Here is a 12,592-nt window from a genome sequence, read left to right on the forward strand (position 1 = left end):
AGCACAGCATGAATGTGAATTTCATTTAAGACAATCCCTGGGTGTTTTGATGTGCAAAAGGCAGCTCCCAGCAGCAGCACCAGTGGAAATGACCTTGTCCAGCACATCCATGAGTGCCTGGAGTCCGAGCACGGGACAGACGTTTTTACCCGGCCGGTAGCTCGCTTGGGTAATCTTCTTTACCTAACACGGGATAAACGGGATGTTACTGGGCCGTTTGGATGGTTTGTGTTTTTACCCTTGAGTCGGCCATCCCTGCTTTACTGACAGGGAGAGCCAGGACTCCAGTTTTAATTCGCGGTAAAAGTTCCTCAGTCGAGTCTGTACCCAAACTCGGCAGAGGCCAGTGGTACCCAGAGCCCAGCCCTAGGAGAGCCCCTGGAGACAACGTGCGCTTCCTCCCTGCGGCACCCCAGCAATCCCGAGCACCGCTAACAGACCAGTACCCAACACTGCCGCTGGAGAACTCGCATCTGCAGAGACAGCGCAGTGAAGAGACACATGTACACACACACGCGACCCATGTATGTACACACACACAGAGCTGTTTCCAACCTGAAGTCATGTTCTTCCACGTACACAGTACTTTTCAGAAGATGCTACAGCATGAAGAAGAGATGGATCAAGTATTTATCTTGACCATCTTCCCTAACAGCCAGGAAGATGCTGTGACTCAGCACGGTAGAGTTTGAGAAAGGCACCGCAAATTCAGCCAACGCGGCCGGAACTGTCACTCATCACCAGGCACGACAGACCGTCCCTCCCCTCCAACACCCGTGCTGGAAAACCCTGGAGATGTGACCGCGCAAAGTGAAACCCCAACCAGCCACTTTAACCTCACTTCGCACACTGAGCTTTCACCGCCGGCTCTGTCCCCATCCCTCTGTAGAGCTGCCTCCCCCCTCGCTGGCCAGATGTCCCCGCTGTCCTCATCTCCGAGCACCGCAGCAGCCTGGCACCTCCGCAAGCAGCATGCCTCACTTCCCATTTGTTTTAAATACCGATGCCTGTTCCATCATATAAATACATGTGACAGAAATACACACGTGCGTGTGCCAGGCACCTAGAACTAAAGATCTTCAGGCAGTACTTGATATCAGAAAATGATCGCTAACATCGCTGCTGACTCTGCCGTTGTGTCTGTCACCAGTTACTTCCATGCACACAGCACCTTCAGCCCAGCGGAGTGATCCACCGCAGTCACTGCTGAAATACTGTCCCTCCCCGGCAGCAGTTATTTACCAGCTGGCCCAGCACGCATCACATCAACAAACCAGTTCAAAGCAAACCAGAACGCATTCAGGCACCTGAGCCTTTGAATTCCTATTAAAAACTAATACTAAAAACTAATCAGATCCTGCTTTTCCTACGTTTTTTTGCAGCACTGCTCTGCTCAGATTCTCGTCAAGTATAATGAGGAGACCTCGCAACTGGTATGACTTCAGTCTGCTCTGCAGAGGTGCTGCACCACGCAGTCTCTTAGCCCCGGGCAGTGCCCACCGCGCAAGCCCAGCCGTCTCTGCGCTGGGCTGTAGAAGAAGAAAGGCGCTTGGCTGGAGCGGGACACGGAAGACTGGGGCTGAGAAGGAAAAGATACAGGGAAAAAGGAGAATCTGGCGGACTTAAAGCACAGAAGGGAACCCCAGAGAAGTGTTTTCCCCAGCGAGGACACACGACCAAATGGCTCATTGCTACCCAGGTCCTGAGATTACCCGGAGGGTTTCAGGCCCAGGAATAAAGGAGCTCTTTTCCAAGGCTGAGGGCCCTGGCGCTTCCTCTACACGCTGTAGGTCTGCATGGACATGGCTGATGTCATGTCCAGAGAGGACACCAGCTCCCGCTGTACTATTTCGGGATCCAGTTCAGAACAGGGAAAACAGCCTCAGCCCCTCGTGTTCCACCCAGCACCGAGCCGGGCCAGCGCTGGGCACCTGCGAGTGCACGCCTGCGGGGACGCCCGGCCGCACCATACACCTTGGGTACTAAGGGCAGTAAGAGAACTAAAACACTCTTTGGTTTGACTTGAAAACATTCTATTTAATTTATACAAATAACTACTAAATAGAAAAAGTAGATTAAAACAAAATAGTTATTTTTCTGGCAGAGTTTAAATGCATATTATATAGCTTAGAAGAAATAAAATGCATTTTCCCCACAGCATTCATGACCTAAAGTTCTAGTTAATTCCTCCACTGCTTTCCTTTTCTAGATCAGTAAGATACTAGACACAACGTCATGTGGGTAATGGCTATATATATGTTCCGTATTTGAACTGAAAATATGTTACAGACCACACACCTACAAATGTGAAGCACTTAAAATGTGACTATCGAGTTGTAATATGATAATACAGAAAACAATTTATGTTTCAGGTTATATTGTGTTACAAAAACATCTGTGTAAGAAATCATGAAAGAGGCCACATAAAAATAAGCTTTAACTTTATGCACTTATTTTACAGTTTAAAAAACTGGCAAGTGCACTAGTAATAAATAATTTGCAAGTTTTGTATAAACGAGAAATTCCTAATGTTCAGCATTATTGTAAACATCAGTACACATGTAAAATGCAGCTAAAATCTGACAGTTACATTTTCAGTTTACCAAATTCATTTCCTATTATTCAGGCATAGATCAATGTAGTATACAGCCAATCATCTTTTTGGCAAGTCATGTCATTAAAATTAACAGTGACAGTGCAAGTAAGGAATGCAAAGAATTCCTAGTGCAATAAAGAAGAGAAGCACAGGCAATATTGCTGATTAAAATTTACCACTTCCATGTGTTCACCCTGGGAGTGATTAGGAGAATTAAAAAAAAAAAAAAGAAAAAAGCTGTTCAAAGCCATTATTTAATGCCCTGATCTTGTCTTAGGATTTCTCTGTCTTCCTTCAGGCCACTACCTTTGCAACAGTACATCCAGCGTGAGTCCTTATAGCTTGACCATTTGTGAAATGCCCGTCGTAGTCACGGAGCAAAGTCCGATGTCTCCCAAACTGATGGCTTGGTAAGAACTTCTGCCTCTCTAAGTAGCCACATGGGGACCAATCGTATCAACCGTCTGGCCAGATTACTTCTGAACCAGAGAAATGCCTTCCCACCAGGAGAGCACCACGAGAAGAAGGTCAACAGTCAGCTTTCAGTTTATCTAAGGAATTATCAATTTTGGTCAAAGTCTTTTTGATTCGCAGGGCTGTTAGTCTTGCTGATGGATTTTGATACCAGCATTCTTTCATCAACTTGGCAAGAGATGTTAATGTCTGGGAAAAGAATAAGAAACGAAACACGCACATAAGTACACAAAATCACAAGCCAAGAAAGCACTACATCGGGTTAAGCACTAACGCAGTAAGGTTTGATTGCCTTATTAATACTCAATTTTCAGAGTCTACAGAGAGTTTACTGCTATCTATCAAACAGACAGCTTTCATGTATTGGGAAAAAACCCCAAGTCTGATAAATTGGTTAAACCAAGAGGATAACTAGATGATGGGCTGACTGAAGCGACAAGCTAGCATAGTTTTAAACAAATGGAGTTTTGTTTTTCTAATTAAGAAAACACTCTACAGAATCTCTTTCCAACAAAACCGACTCCTGCAAGATCAGTGAAGGAAGCCAGAGAAGGTAGAGACGTTCTGTCTGCGATTTCATCTTGTCCAGCGCAGCTTTAAACAGCTGGGATCCCCAGCTGGCTGGTGCACAGGTCACAGCTCTGCAGCCAAAACCTCTCGTCCTTGCTGGCCCCAGCCAGCCCTACAGACTCAAACCGGCCTCCGCAGCTCCGGTAACGAGCAACAAAACAGCTGGTCAACCTGGAGAGTCCACAATGATTCTGAAGTTGAAAAATAAACTTCAGCACTAGCCTTTCAAAAGGAACAACAGTCCCTTATCGCTTATTCTGCTCTGAATCTGCACGCTTTTAAGCCACAGAAAGGCCTACACGGGCTACCTTACAATAAAGGCCTAGACAGGCTACCTATAACAATACAGAAAAAGCAGCTTTAAAACAGTTATTGTTAAATCACGCTACTAAAAAGCTAATCTGTGAATAGCTCAGGCTTAAGAGTCCTAAGTTTGCTTATGGCTTTTTCTTCCTGCTCCAAGATACAGACCTACACCAGCATGCCTCTGAAATCTGTACAGGTAACGCTCCCGACAAGTAGCACTGGGATCATTTCAATTTTAAGTGCTAACTGACAGCAACTTCCAAAAGAAGAAGGGTCAGCTCGTATCTCTTGCAAACCCCCAGGCACTCCCACTTACAGGGTCTGAGAACCATCTGTTGGGAATGTTCGGCCTTTGCTGATCCACACAGACCACTTTTCTCATGTCTTCAAAACTGGGATCGTTTGGAACCAGGTCATAAAATGGTGGTTTATAGTCTTCCACAATACCTAGTGGGACACAAACAAGAGAGACATTATTTAATGACTGGTCAATGCAACAGCTTTTCTGCACAGAAAGAGAGAAGGGGTGACCTAGCCGTCTAAGAGGCACAAAAGTCTTTTAAGAGTTAACACCACAGTGTCAAGCAGCCGTCAAACAACAGAACAGCACTTATTATCATAGGAACAGCTTTTTCTACCCAAAATGTTAATTAATTGGCTCACATTACAATTCCACCAAGTACAAACTCTATTTTGCAGATGCTTGAGACGAAATGATGAGAAATAAATTTACTTGCCAAAAGGCCATCTTTTATAATGCATGGAGTCTTACTGACTACCACAAAATTGGGATTTCTACTAGCAAATGCAAAATATTTAAGGTCTGCATTGTGGTTTTTAGCAGGCTTACCACACGCTTTGCATGGTTCTACGATTCCTGAAAGAGTCCAATAAGCACGTCAGCATCTACAGATGGCACATGCCATCCCAAAGCCAAACACCTGAGGGCCTGCGGCACCCAGTGCCTGTATGCATTTTCCAGGATTCTGCATTGAAAAATGAGTTGATGTGTATGCTCGCGCAACTTGTCACCCAGCTTCCATAAAGCTGGCAGGCTAAAAAGCCTTTTGCCTACTCTCTAAGGCACGCACGCAGCACTGCTGTTTCATCAGCGCACTAAGCTCAAATGATCTATAGGGAGCTCAGCTTTCTTATGAAGCCAATTTAAAAAGCGGCATTCAAAAGGCAAGGCGTTTGGGTCAGCAGCTTGGAAGAACCCCGAGCCAATGAGGCCCTCTATGTCCAGCAGAAACATGGGCAGAACAATCTTAAAACTGCTTTTTAGCAGACTGGCAGCCGTCCCACAGTCAGGCGTACATGAAATCCAGGAGAATTTCTGTTGCTTGGGATATACTGAAGTTGAAAAGAGGTTCTCATACTTTGCTACAGTGGTTGGGATTTAGTTTTCTTGTACTGCTGTAGAGGAAGATCAAAATCCCATAGATCCTCTCTAAAAACCCATAAATCCTTATCTGTGACGGCTAGTCGAAATGAGGAATAGTCTTCAGGAAAGTACAGCTCCCGTAGAAAATAGCAGGGCGGTTCAAAGATCTGGCTGCCCAAGCGAGTCAGCTTAACAGAGTAACTAGCAGACTGCAGGGTTTGCCCTGCGGTGTTCCGACACGGACGCAGAAGGACAACAGACAATACTACGTGCTGCGTAAAGAAGCATCACCCACCCTCCTCCTTCCAGCAATTCATAATTGCGCATGCCAACCATCACCTACAGGGCTGAACTCCTGTTTTCACACTCCTCCTGCTCCTCCCAGAACACAGACTCAAGTTTATTGTGAGAGCTCAAGAATACAAAAAGCCTCCTGCGTATCCACATTGCCTATGCTTCCATTTCAGATAAAGCGGTGGCTTTACAGGAGTCAAATGCAGAGCTCCGGAGCTACATCATATGGCTCTGAAAACATTTCCAGGGTCATTAGGGTATTACAGATGACCTTCATCACTAAGAGAGAGCGAGCCTGGCTCTAATTTACTATTTTCATGTGGTCTTTCCAAAGTATAGGGTATATAACTGGCTGTTTCAGATAAGACATATAGTAACAAATAGATGAAGCGGGTCTCGCCTTTACTCCAATAGCGTGACTCGAGTACCCTGAGCTACCCCAGCCAAGCATTGCGGCCCCCAGGGGACCACCGCTGGCTCCCAGCAGCCCCTCAGTGGTGCCAGCAAGCCATCGCAACCTCTAGCCCACACGGCTCCGCTGGCAGAGCTGTCACCGACCTGTGGCACGCTCCCCTTGCGCGCCACCCGCCAAGAGGACACCCTACATCCAACAGCACGACCCATAGCTTGCCGCTTTCTGCACAGTTTTTAGATGACTTCTGTAATTTACAATACATTGTATTTTTTTGTCCCCTGGGGTTGCTGGCTTTTTGCTACTCAAATCAACTAGAACTCACACACACAGTAGCGTTTTCTTCACCTTTATTCCTTGCTACTTTAACGTCAGCTTGTCCTATGCATGCACGAATCTAACTGCTGGGGCAAAGCAAGAGTACGCAGAAACCCAAGCACAGACACAGTCTGGCAGATATAATGACCATCACACCGGGGTGGCTCTGAGCAGGAACCATCTTTCAGCTTCTGGTGTTACTATTAAAATCGAACAATATCTCAATTCTGGGAATGACAGTGAAGCTTCACCAGGAACAGAACTGCCAGTGCCAGTACCAGGGGAGGAAAGACGCAAGGCACTGCAAGGAAGGGAGCACATTCAAAAGCACTGACCTACCACTCTACAAGGAACCAGCACCGCTCTATTTAAAGAGAGTAAAATACCGATTTGGGGGCTTAAATCACATTTTTCAAGTACAGAGAGAAATGCTGAGTGGCTCCTGCTACAGCACAAAGACGATACACAAGTACTCTTGGTTGTGGCGAAGGAGTTTCCTCCACACTTTCCTCTTTATACTAAGCCCCAACAGAAATGTACTGAGAATCACTGTGTCACCTTGAGGACCATTAGATAGGTTTTTAAAAAAAAATAAAATGAAAAAAGTAAACAAACATTTTAAAAATTTAAAAATACAATTTGAAAATTTTAAAAAATATCAGACTTATTAGTCAGATCACAACGTCAGAGTCTCCACAAACTGAAGTGCTAAACCAGGCTGACTCACTGGAATAGGCTCTGCATTTCCACCCCATGAATGAGAGACGACGGGTGTCCATCGGCACAGGAGAGCAGCAAAAATGCCCAGCACAGGTAAGTGAGAAGTGCCTCCAGCCCACCTAAGGTACCCCCCGGCCTGCTCCCAGGACCGTGCCACCCCGACCTCAGCACGCTCCCTCCCTCTGCCAGAGCCTTCCTGCGAGTCACACAGGGCTACCTGAGGGACCACCTGCCAAAGCAACAACTTCCACATAGCTCGATGCTTGGACTTGAGAGGAAACGCTTACTCCACTTCAGACCAAGGGAGGAAAGCAAGGAAACTTATGGCAACAGCCAGAAATACTGAGCAACTGGAAATAAGTACTGTGAAATTAATATCACTGACGTCTTAAACTTTATTGACATGACCAATGTCATGACATATCTGGTTTAGTGTGAAAAGTGCTTCCATGGTGGCACTGAGCTCAGCCTGAATCAAGTTAGTGAAGCACTGACTCGCCGTCGTTGGTAGGTCTGCAGTCCGAGCTGAGTGCCACACCAGCTGGGTGAAGCTGCCAGCACAGCCTGAGCTCACTAGTTCTGAAGTAGCTCAGGTAAGCTGTGTGAACCGCAGTTACTGCAGCGACACACAGGTGTCAAAACTTCAGCACGGGAATAGTTAAATAATAGGTACCATTTCACAGAAATTTCATTGCAAGAGGTAACTACGTAACACTGTGTGTATTTTTATATATATTATGTACAGCATACACACACACATATGTAAGTATAAACATATATTCATATACAAAGAGAGCAAGACATCTAATATTCCACAAAGGATTACCAGCCTCCAAAACAGCACCGCAGCAAGCCAGACTGCAGACAAACTACTCAAAACTCGAGACTGGCAATGAAAAAAAAACAAACCAAAACTTATCAAAAGGTGTAAGTACACCCCCCCCGTGCACCGGTCCCATCCCCCCAGCCAGGAGTAGGGTCCCTGGGCACAGCGGGAGGAAGGCCGGCTGCCTCTTCTCCTGCACTGGCTTCCCGTCCCGTGGCAGCATCACCTCTTGCACGGTGAATTCATCAATCCCTGCCCAGTAAGCCCATCATATTATGGCAACTGGTGAACTACAGTGCTCATGGACTGCCGAGACAAAGTGCAGAATATAAAACTGCACTGAAAACAATGAAGTTCAGCTTACATTCTCAAGGCACTCACACTGACGTGAACTGCAACCCAGAGGTCTCCAAATATTGGGAAATGCAATACACAAGTCCTCGTAACAGCCTACAGCATACATTTGCCAATAAACAGAGTACATCATAAGAAAAATTAACACCATGCATTCACAAGGCTCTCTTCCTCTCTCTAATTAGCCACATACACCTTCACCTAAGATCATCATCACGCTGTGATTCAGCTGACGCATGTTCTTGTATCAGAACAATACCTATGCCTTCTGCTGCACTCGTCATCAAGTGCCTCCTTGGGCAGAGGCAGGAGAAGGCAGGCGAGGCCACGAGCTCAGCTCCGGCCACTCCACAGAAAGCCCATGGAAGTGCCCTCCTGCTCCTGCAGTCAGTCCCACGACCGCCACCGGCTTCCAGCAGGACAGGAGCTGCTCACTACGGACCCTGCAAGTTACATTGCACCAAAACAGCCATCCACCCGCACAGATTACCCTGCTCTCTCCATCACAGCAAAACGCCCATTTTGGTTCTCCCCAGAGCTATCACAGCAAGCTCTCCGGCTTACAAGGAGACTTAAATTAGCCACCTGACCCTACCTGATGCATTCTGCTACCTCCAAGTCAGCTTTGTTTCAGCACCCTGTACATATCCCAGAGAAGACGGGGGTTTTGGGCGGTGCTCCAGGCCCCAGGCAATCTCAGTGCAAGCTTGGAAGGTCTGCAAATCTTCTCAGAAGTGCCACCTTCCAGCAGCCTTCTCACAACAGGCCTCACTGCAGTGTTTCTGGAGACAACTAGCTGCCTCGCAGTTAAATTATTCTGGGCACCAACAGATAACACATGAAGTAAAAGGTTCATATTTAGAAGAAGTCCTGTACTTTAATAGAATAACAATATTTGTTTGTTTTTAGAGCTGCTGCACATTTGCCTGTGCACTGGGGTCAGGGAATGGAGAGGAGATAACACAGGACAACTAACACCAGGCAAGTGCCTTCCACTAGAATCACAGAATCATAGGGCTGGAAGGGACCTCTGGAGATCATCTAGTCCAGCCCCCTGCCAGAGCAGGGTCACCCAGAGCAGGTGGCACAGGAACGCGTCCAGGCGGGTTTGAATGTCTCCAGAGACGGAGACTCCACCACCTCTCTGGGCAGCCTGTGCCAGGGCTCTGCCACCCTCAAGGTAAAGAAGTTCCTCCTCATGTTTAGGTGGAACTTCCTATGCTCCAGTTTGTGCCCGTTACCTCTTGTCCTGTCCCTGGGCACCACTGAAAAGATCCTGTCCCCATCCTCCTGACACCCACCCTTTAAGTATTTAACTGGAGCTGGGCTCTGGTGACTCTGTCCGAGCTGCCACAAGCCCTCAGTGCCACCCATGCCTTACTGCAGCCTGCTCTGCCCACTCACTGCTCCGCTCTCCACAGAGCCACTCACGCTCCCTCCTCCCCTGGCTCTCAACAGCTGCTTTTTGAGAACATCTCTAAAGCTATCTTAATCCTTTCCTCCGAAATCTTCCCTCAAATGCTGACTCACAACAGTCCCCACCAAAAAAAAGCCTCCTCAGTTCTTCGGTGTGAGCCACTCTGATTGCTGCCTACCGTTCTGACTGTGCCTCCTTTGAGCAAGCTCCTGCTTGGATCCTCAGCTGGCAGGCACCCGGCTGGCACCAGCCCTGCCCGGGCTGCAGGGTCTCAGCCTACCATCCGGGCTCCGAGGAACTGCAGCAAACAAACGGCTAGTCGTTTTCTCGGGAAGAAGACAAACCTGTTGTCTGATGTCAGGTAGAGAATCCAAGATTTGGATTTAGTGGGAACAGATCAGACACAGAGCGGATAAGCGTGTATGACGATTCAGAATTTCCCCAGATTTAAACACGTCACCATTAACAATTCATCACTGCCAGTGTCTGCAGACATCCCTGAAGGGCATCTTCTGCGTTTTCCTCTCTGCTTGGGTCCAGAGAGCACAACCCAAGGCCCAGAAGTCAGAGAGGACTTCTGAACTGACAAGCACAAGAGATCACACCAACAGATCCCCAGCCTAAATTCCTGAATTCAGACCCCCTTGCCAAGGAAACACCAAGCGCTCCAGAACAGGGGGCAGTGGCACTTCTCCCAAGCAGAACTGTACTTTGACCAAGTCCTGCTTTGTGAGTGCATTTAACTTGATAAAGCCTAAATTCCCTAAATTCTGATCACATCACTTCTTTACTTCCTACATATTCTCCTTCTGTTCCTTAGATTTTGTCACAAGAAACAGGCACCTGAAAGTATTTACTATGGTTTAATGACACATGGAAAATGTTTATAGAGACTTTATGATCTAAAATTTTAACTGTTGGGTATGAACTGTATCTCACCACAATTAGGGATGTAGCAGGGGAGACTTTCTTCTCTACCTTAACAGAAATAACAGCAATACTCAGCCATTGTACCCAAAACACCAACAACTTCAACACAGGCAGTGAAGGGGCAGGAATCAAAATGCTCTGGAGGTCCAGTATTTTACTGGGGATCTTACGCATTCCGGTGGCAGATGCTCTGCCATGAATCATCATTTGCTTAACCTCTTCCAGAAACAAGTAAAGGAGTCCCAGATACTTACCGTTGCTAACCATGCGTCTAGCTACTTCCCAAAGGACCAGCCCAAAAGCCCAGATATCGACCCTTTTATAGGAGTCAAAGCAGTCTGCCTGGATAGTTTCATCCAAGACTTCTGGAGCCATGTAGCGTTTGGTGCCCACTCGGGGATTGTTCCCCACATCCAACTGATTCGTGCTTTGGGAGTGCATTACTGCAAGGCCTGAAGGACAGAAAAAAACACATCTCTGTTAAGTCCCCTTAAAACTATAGCAGCATATGTTTAAAATTCCATGTGAGCCGTGACACCCATCAGACAGTTTCTGGAAAAGGAGCCGAGAGTCCCAACTGTCCAAAGACCGTCAGGGTCAGCTCCAAACTCGCTATCAAAAACAGCCACTGTGTCCGTAGACTTAGACCAATTATCTCCTCAGGGATTACCGTTAAGCATGTTATTGCACTGTTGCAAAATGTTGTCATTAAGTGTTTTGCAGCCACTGGATGTCACCAGCGCTCTAGGCACGTATACGCAGAAGGCCAAGTATCTGTTACTTAGAAGAAAACAATTTTACACAGCATTCAAATTTATTTATAGAACTTTTGGGTAGGTGGATATATCCGAACTGCGGGGAAGAGAGAAGAAAAACACTGCATGATGGATATACACAAGTTAAAAAATAAACCTGGGAAATAAAAAACACCGTATTTGCAGTAGCTTGAAAAATAAACATCCTCAAGCTGATCTAAAATGAGTCAGTCAAAACCACTCTACCTGGTTTCTACTAATTACTAAACATTTAAGCAAAGAACATTATGTGAGGAACTAAATTACTGTAAATTTGGAAACACACAGAGTACTCCTTTTGCCATGGTAAACAGAGAGCACTGCAAATTGAACAGCAACAGGTGCATGACATAACTAAGCAATAGAAAAGACGACACAAACTCTCCCTAATTCCCTCAACAGCTCTTGTAAGAATAACATATACTATTTACATTTAACCTGAGTTTATTTTAGATTAAACTTAAAAAGCTTTTTAACTCAGTCCCACAAAAAATTAACCACCAGATCATTAATTTTTTTTTTTTCCTTTCCAAAAAACAGCCTGTACTTCAGTGTAACAAAAATCTGGAAAACGTTTTCCTACAATTTAAATGCACTTCAAGTAATTTCAAGTTTCTAAGAAAATGCTTACGGCACTTCTAGAAAGATACCATCTGCTAACCCCATGACTGCTGAGAAGATAATCTGAAAAGCCTGCTCTCCCAGTAAAATATTTTTTGTCATATATACACACACACACAGACAACATAGATTTACACACACTTAAACATTTATGTATTTCTTTAGATTTATATTATACAATACATATGGATTATAATATTTAAAAAAAAACCAATAACAACTCGCACACTGGAAACAAAGGTTAGAAAACAGATTTCCTAGCAAACTCTGAAGACATCAAGACTTTGGGGAACACTTTGATAAAAACTGTAATAGTGCATCCAAACTGGGCAAAACAGATTCAATGGATTGACAGGTCAAAGGTTTAAGGCCGAGGGATGCAAGTCAGCATCCCGTACACTACAAACTATGACAGTGTTGCAATAGGGTCAGGGGACAACAGTGTTGTAATCAGGTTCTCATCATGGCGGCATCTGCGCAGTTTATGAGAGCTCGGCAGCAGACACTGCGCTGCTCCAGCTTCTTTTCACCTCAGGAGATCTCAATGCACTTTTAACCAGGGGCCCGTAACTGCTT

The 12,592-nt window shown here is 45.9% G+C and overlaps 1 protein-coding gene across 1 annotated transcript in view; it reads right to left on the bottom strand.

The window, feature by feature from the left end:
- Positions 1-2,011: 2,011 nt before the first annotated feature.
- ACVR1 (activin A receptor type 1) overlaps positions 2,012-12,592 on the bottom strand; it is a 63,413-nt gene continuing 52,832 nt past the window's right edge. The window contains exons 8-10 of the mRNA XM_074595094.1: positions 10,856-11,053; positions 4,263-4,393; positions 2,012-3,259 (exon numbers count right to left, since the gene is read on the bottom strand). Coding sequence (XP_074451195.1) covers positions 3,125-3,259; positions 4,263-4,393; positions 10,856-11,053 — 464 coding nt within the window. The 3' untranslated portion in view covers positions 2,012-3,124. The remainder of the gene's footprint in view (positions 3,260-4,262; positions 4,394-10,855; positions 11,054-12,592) is intronic.

Source organism: Larus michahellis, chromosome 7 (genome assembly GCF_964199755.1).
Source record: "Larus michahellis chromosome 7, bLarMic1.1, whole genome shotgun sequence".
Lineage (NCBI taxonomy): Eukaryota > Metazoa > Chordata > Aves > Charadriiformes > Laridae > Larus > Larus michahellis.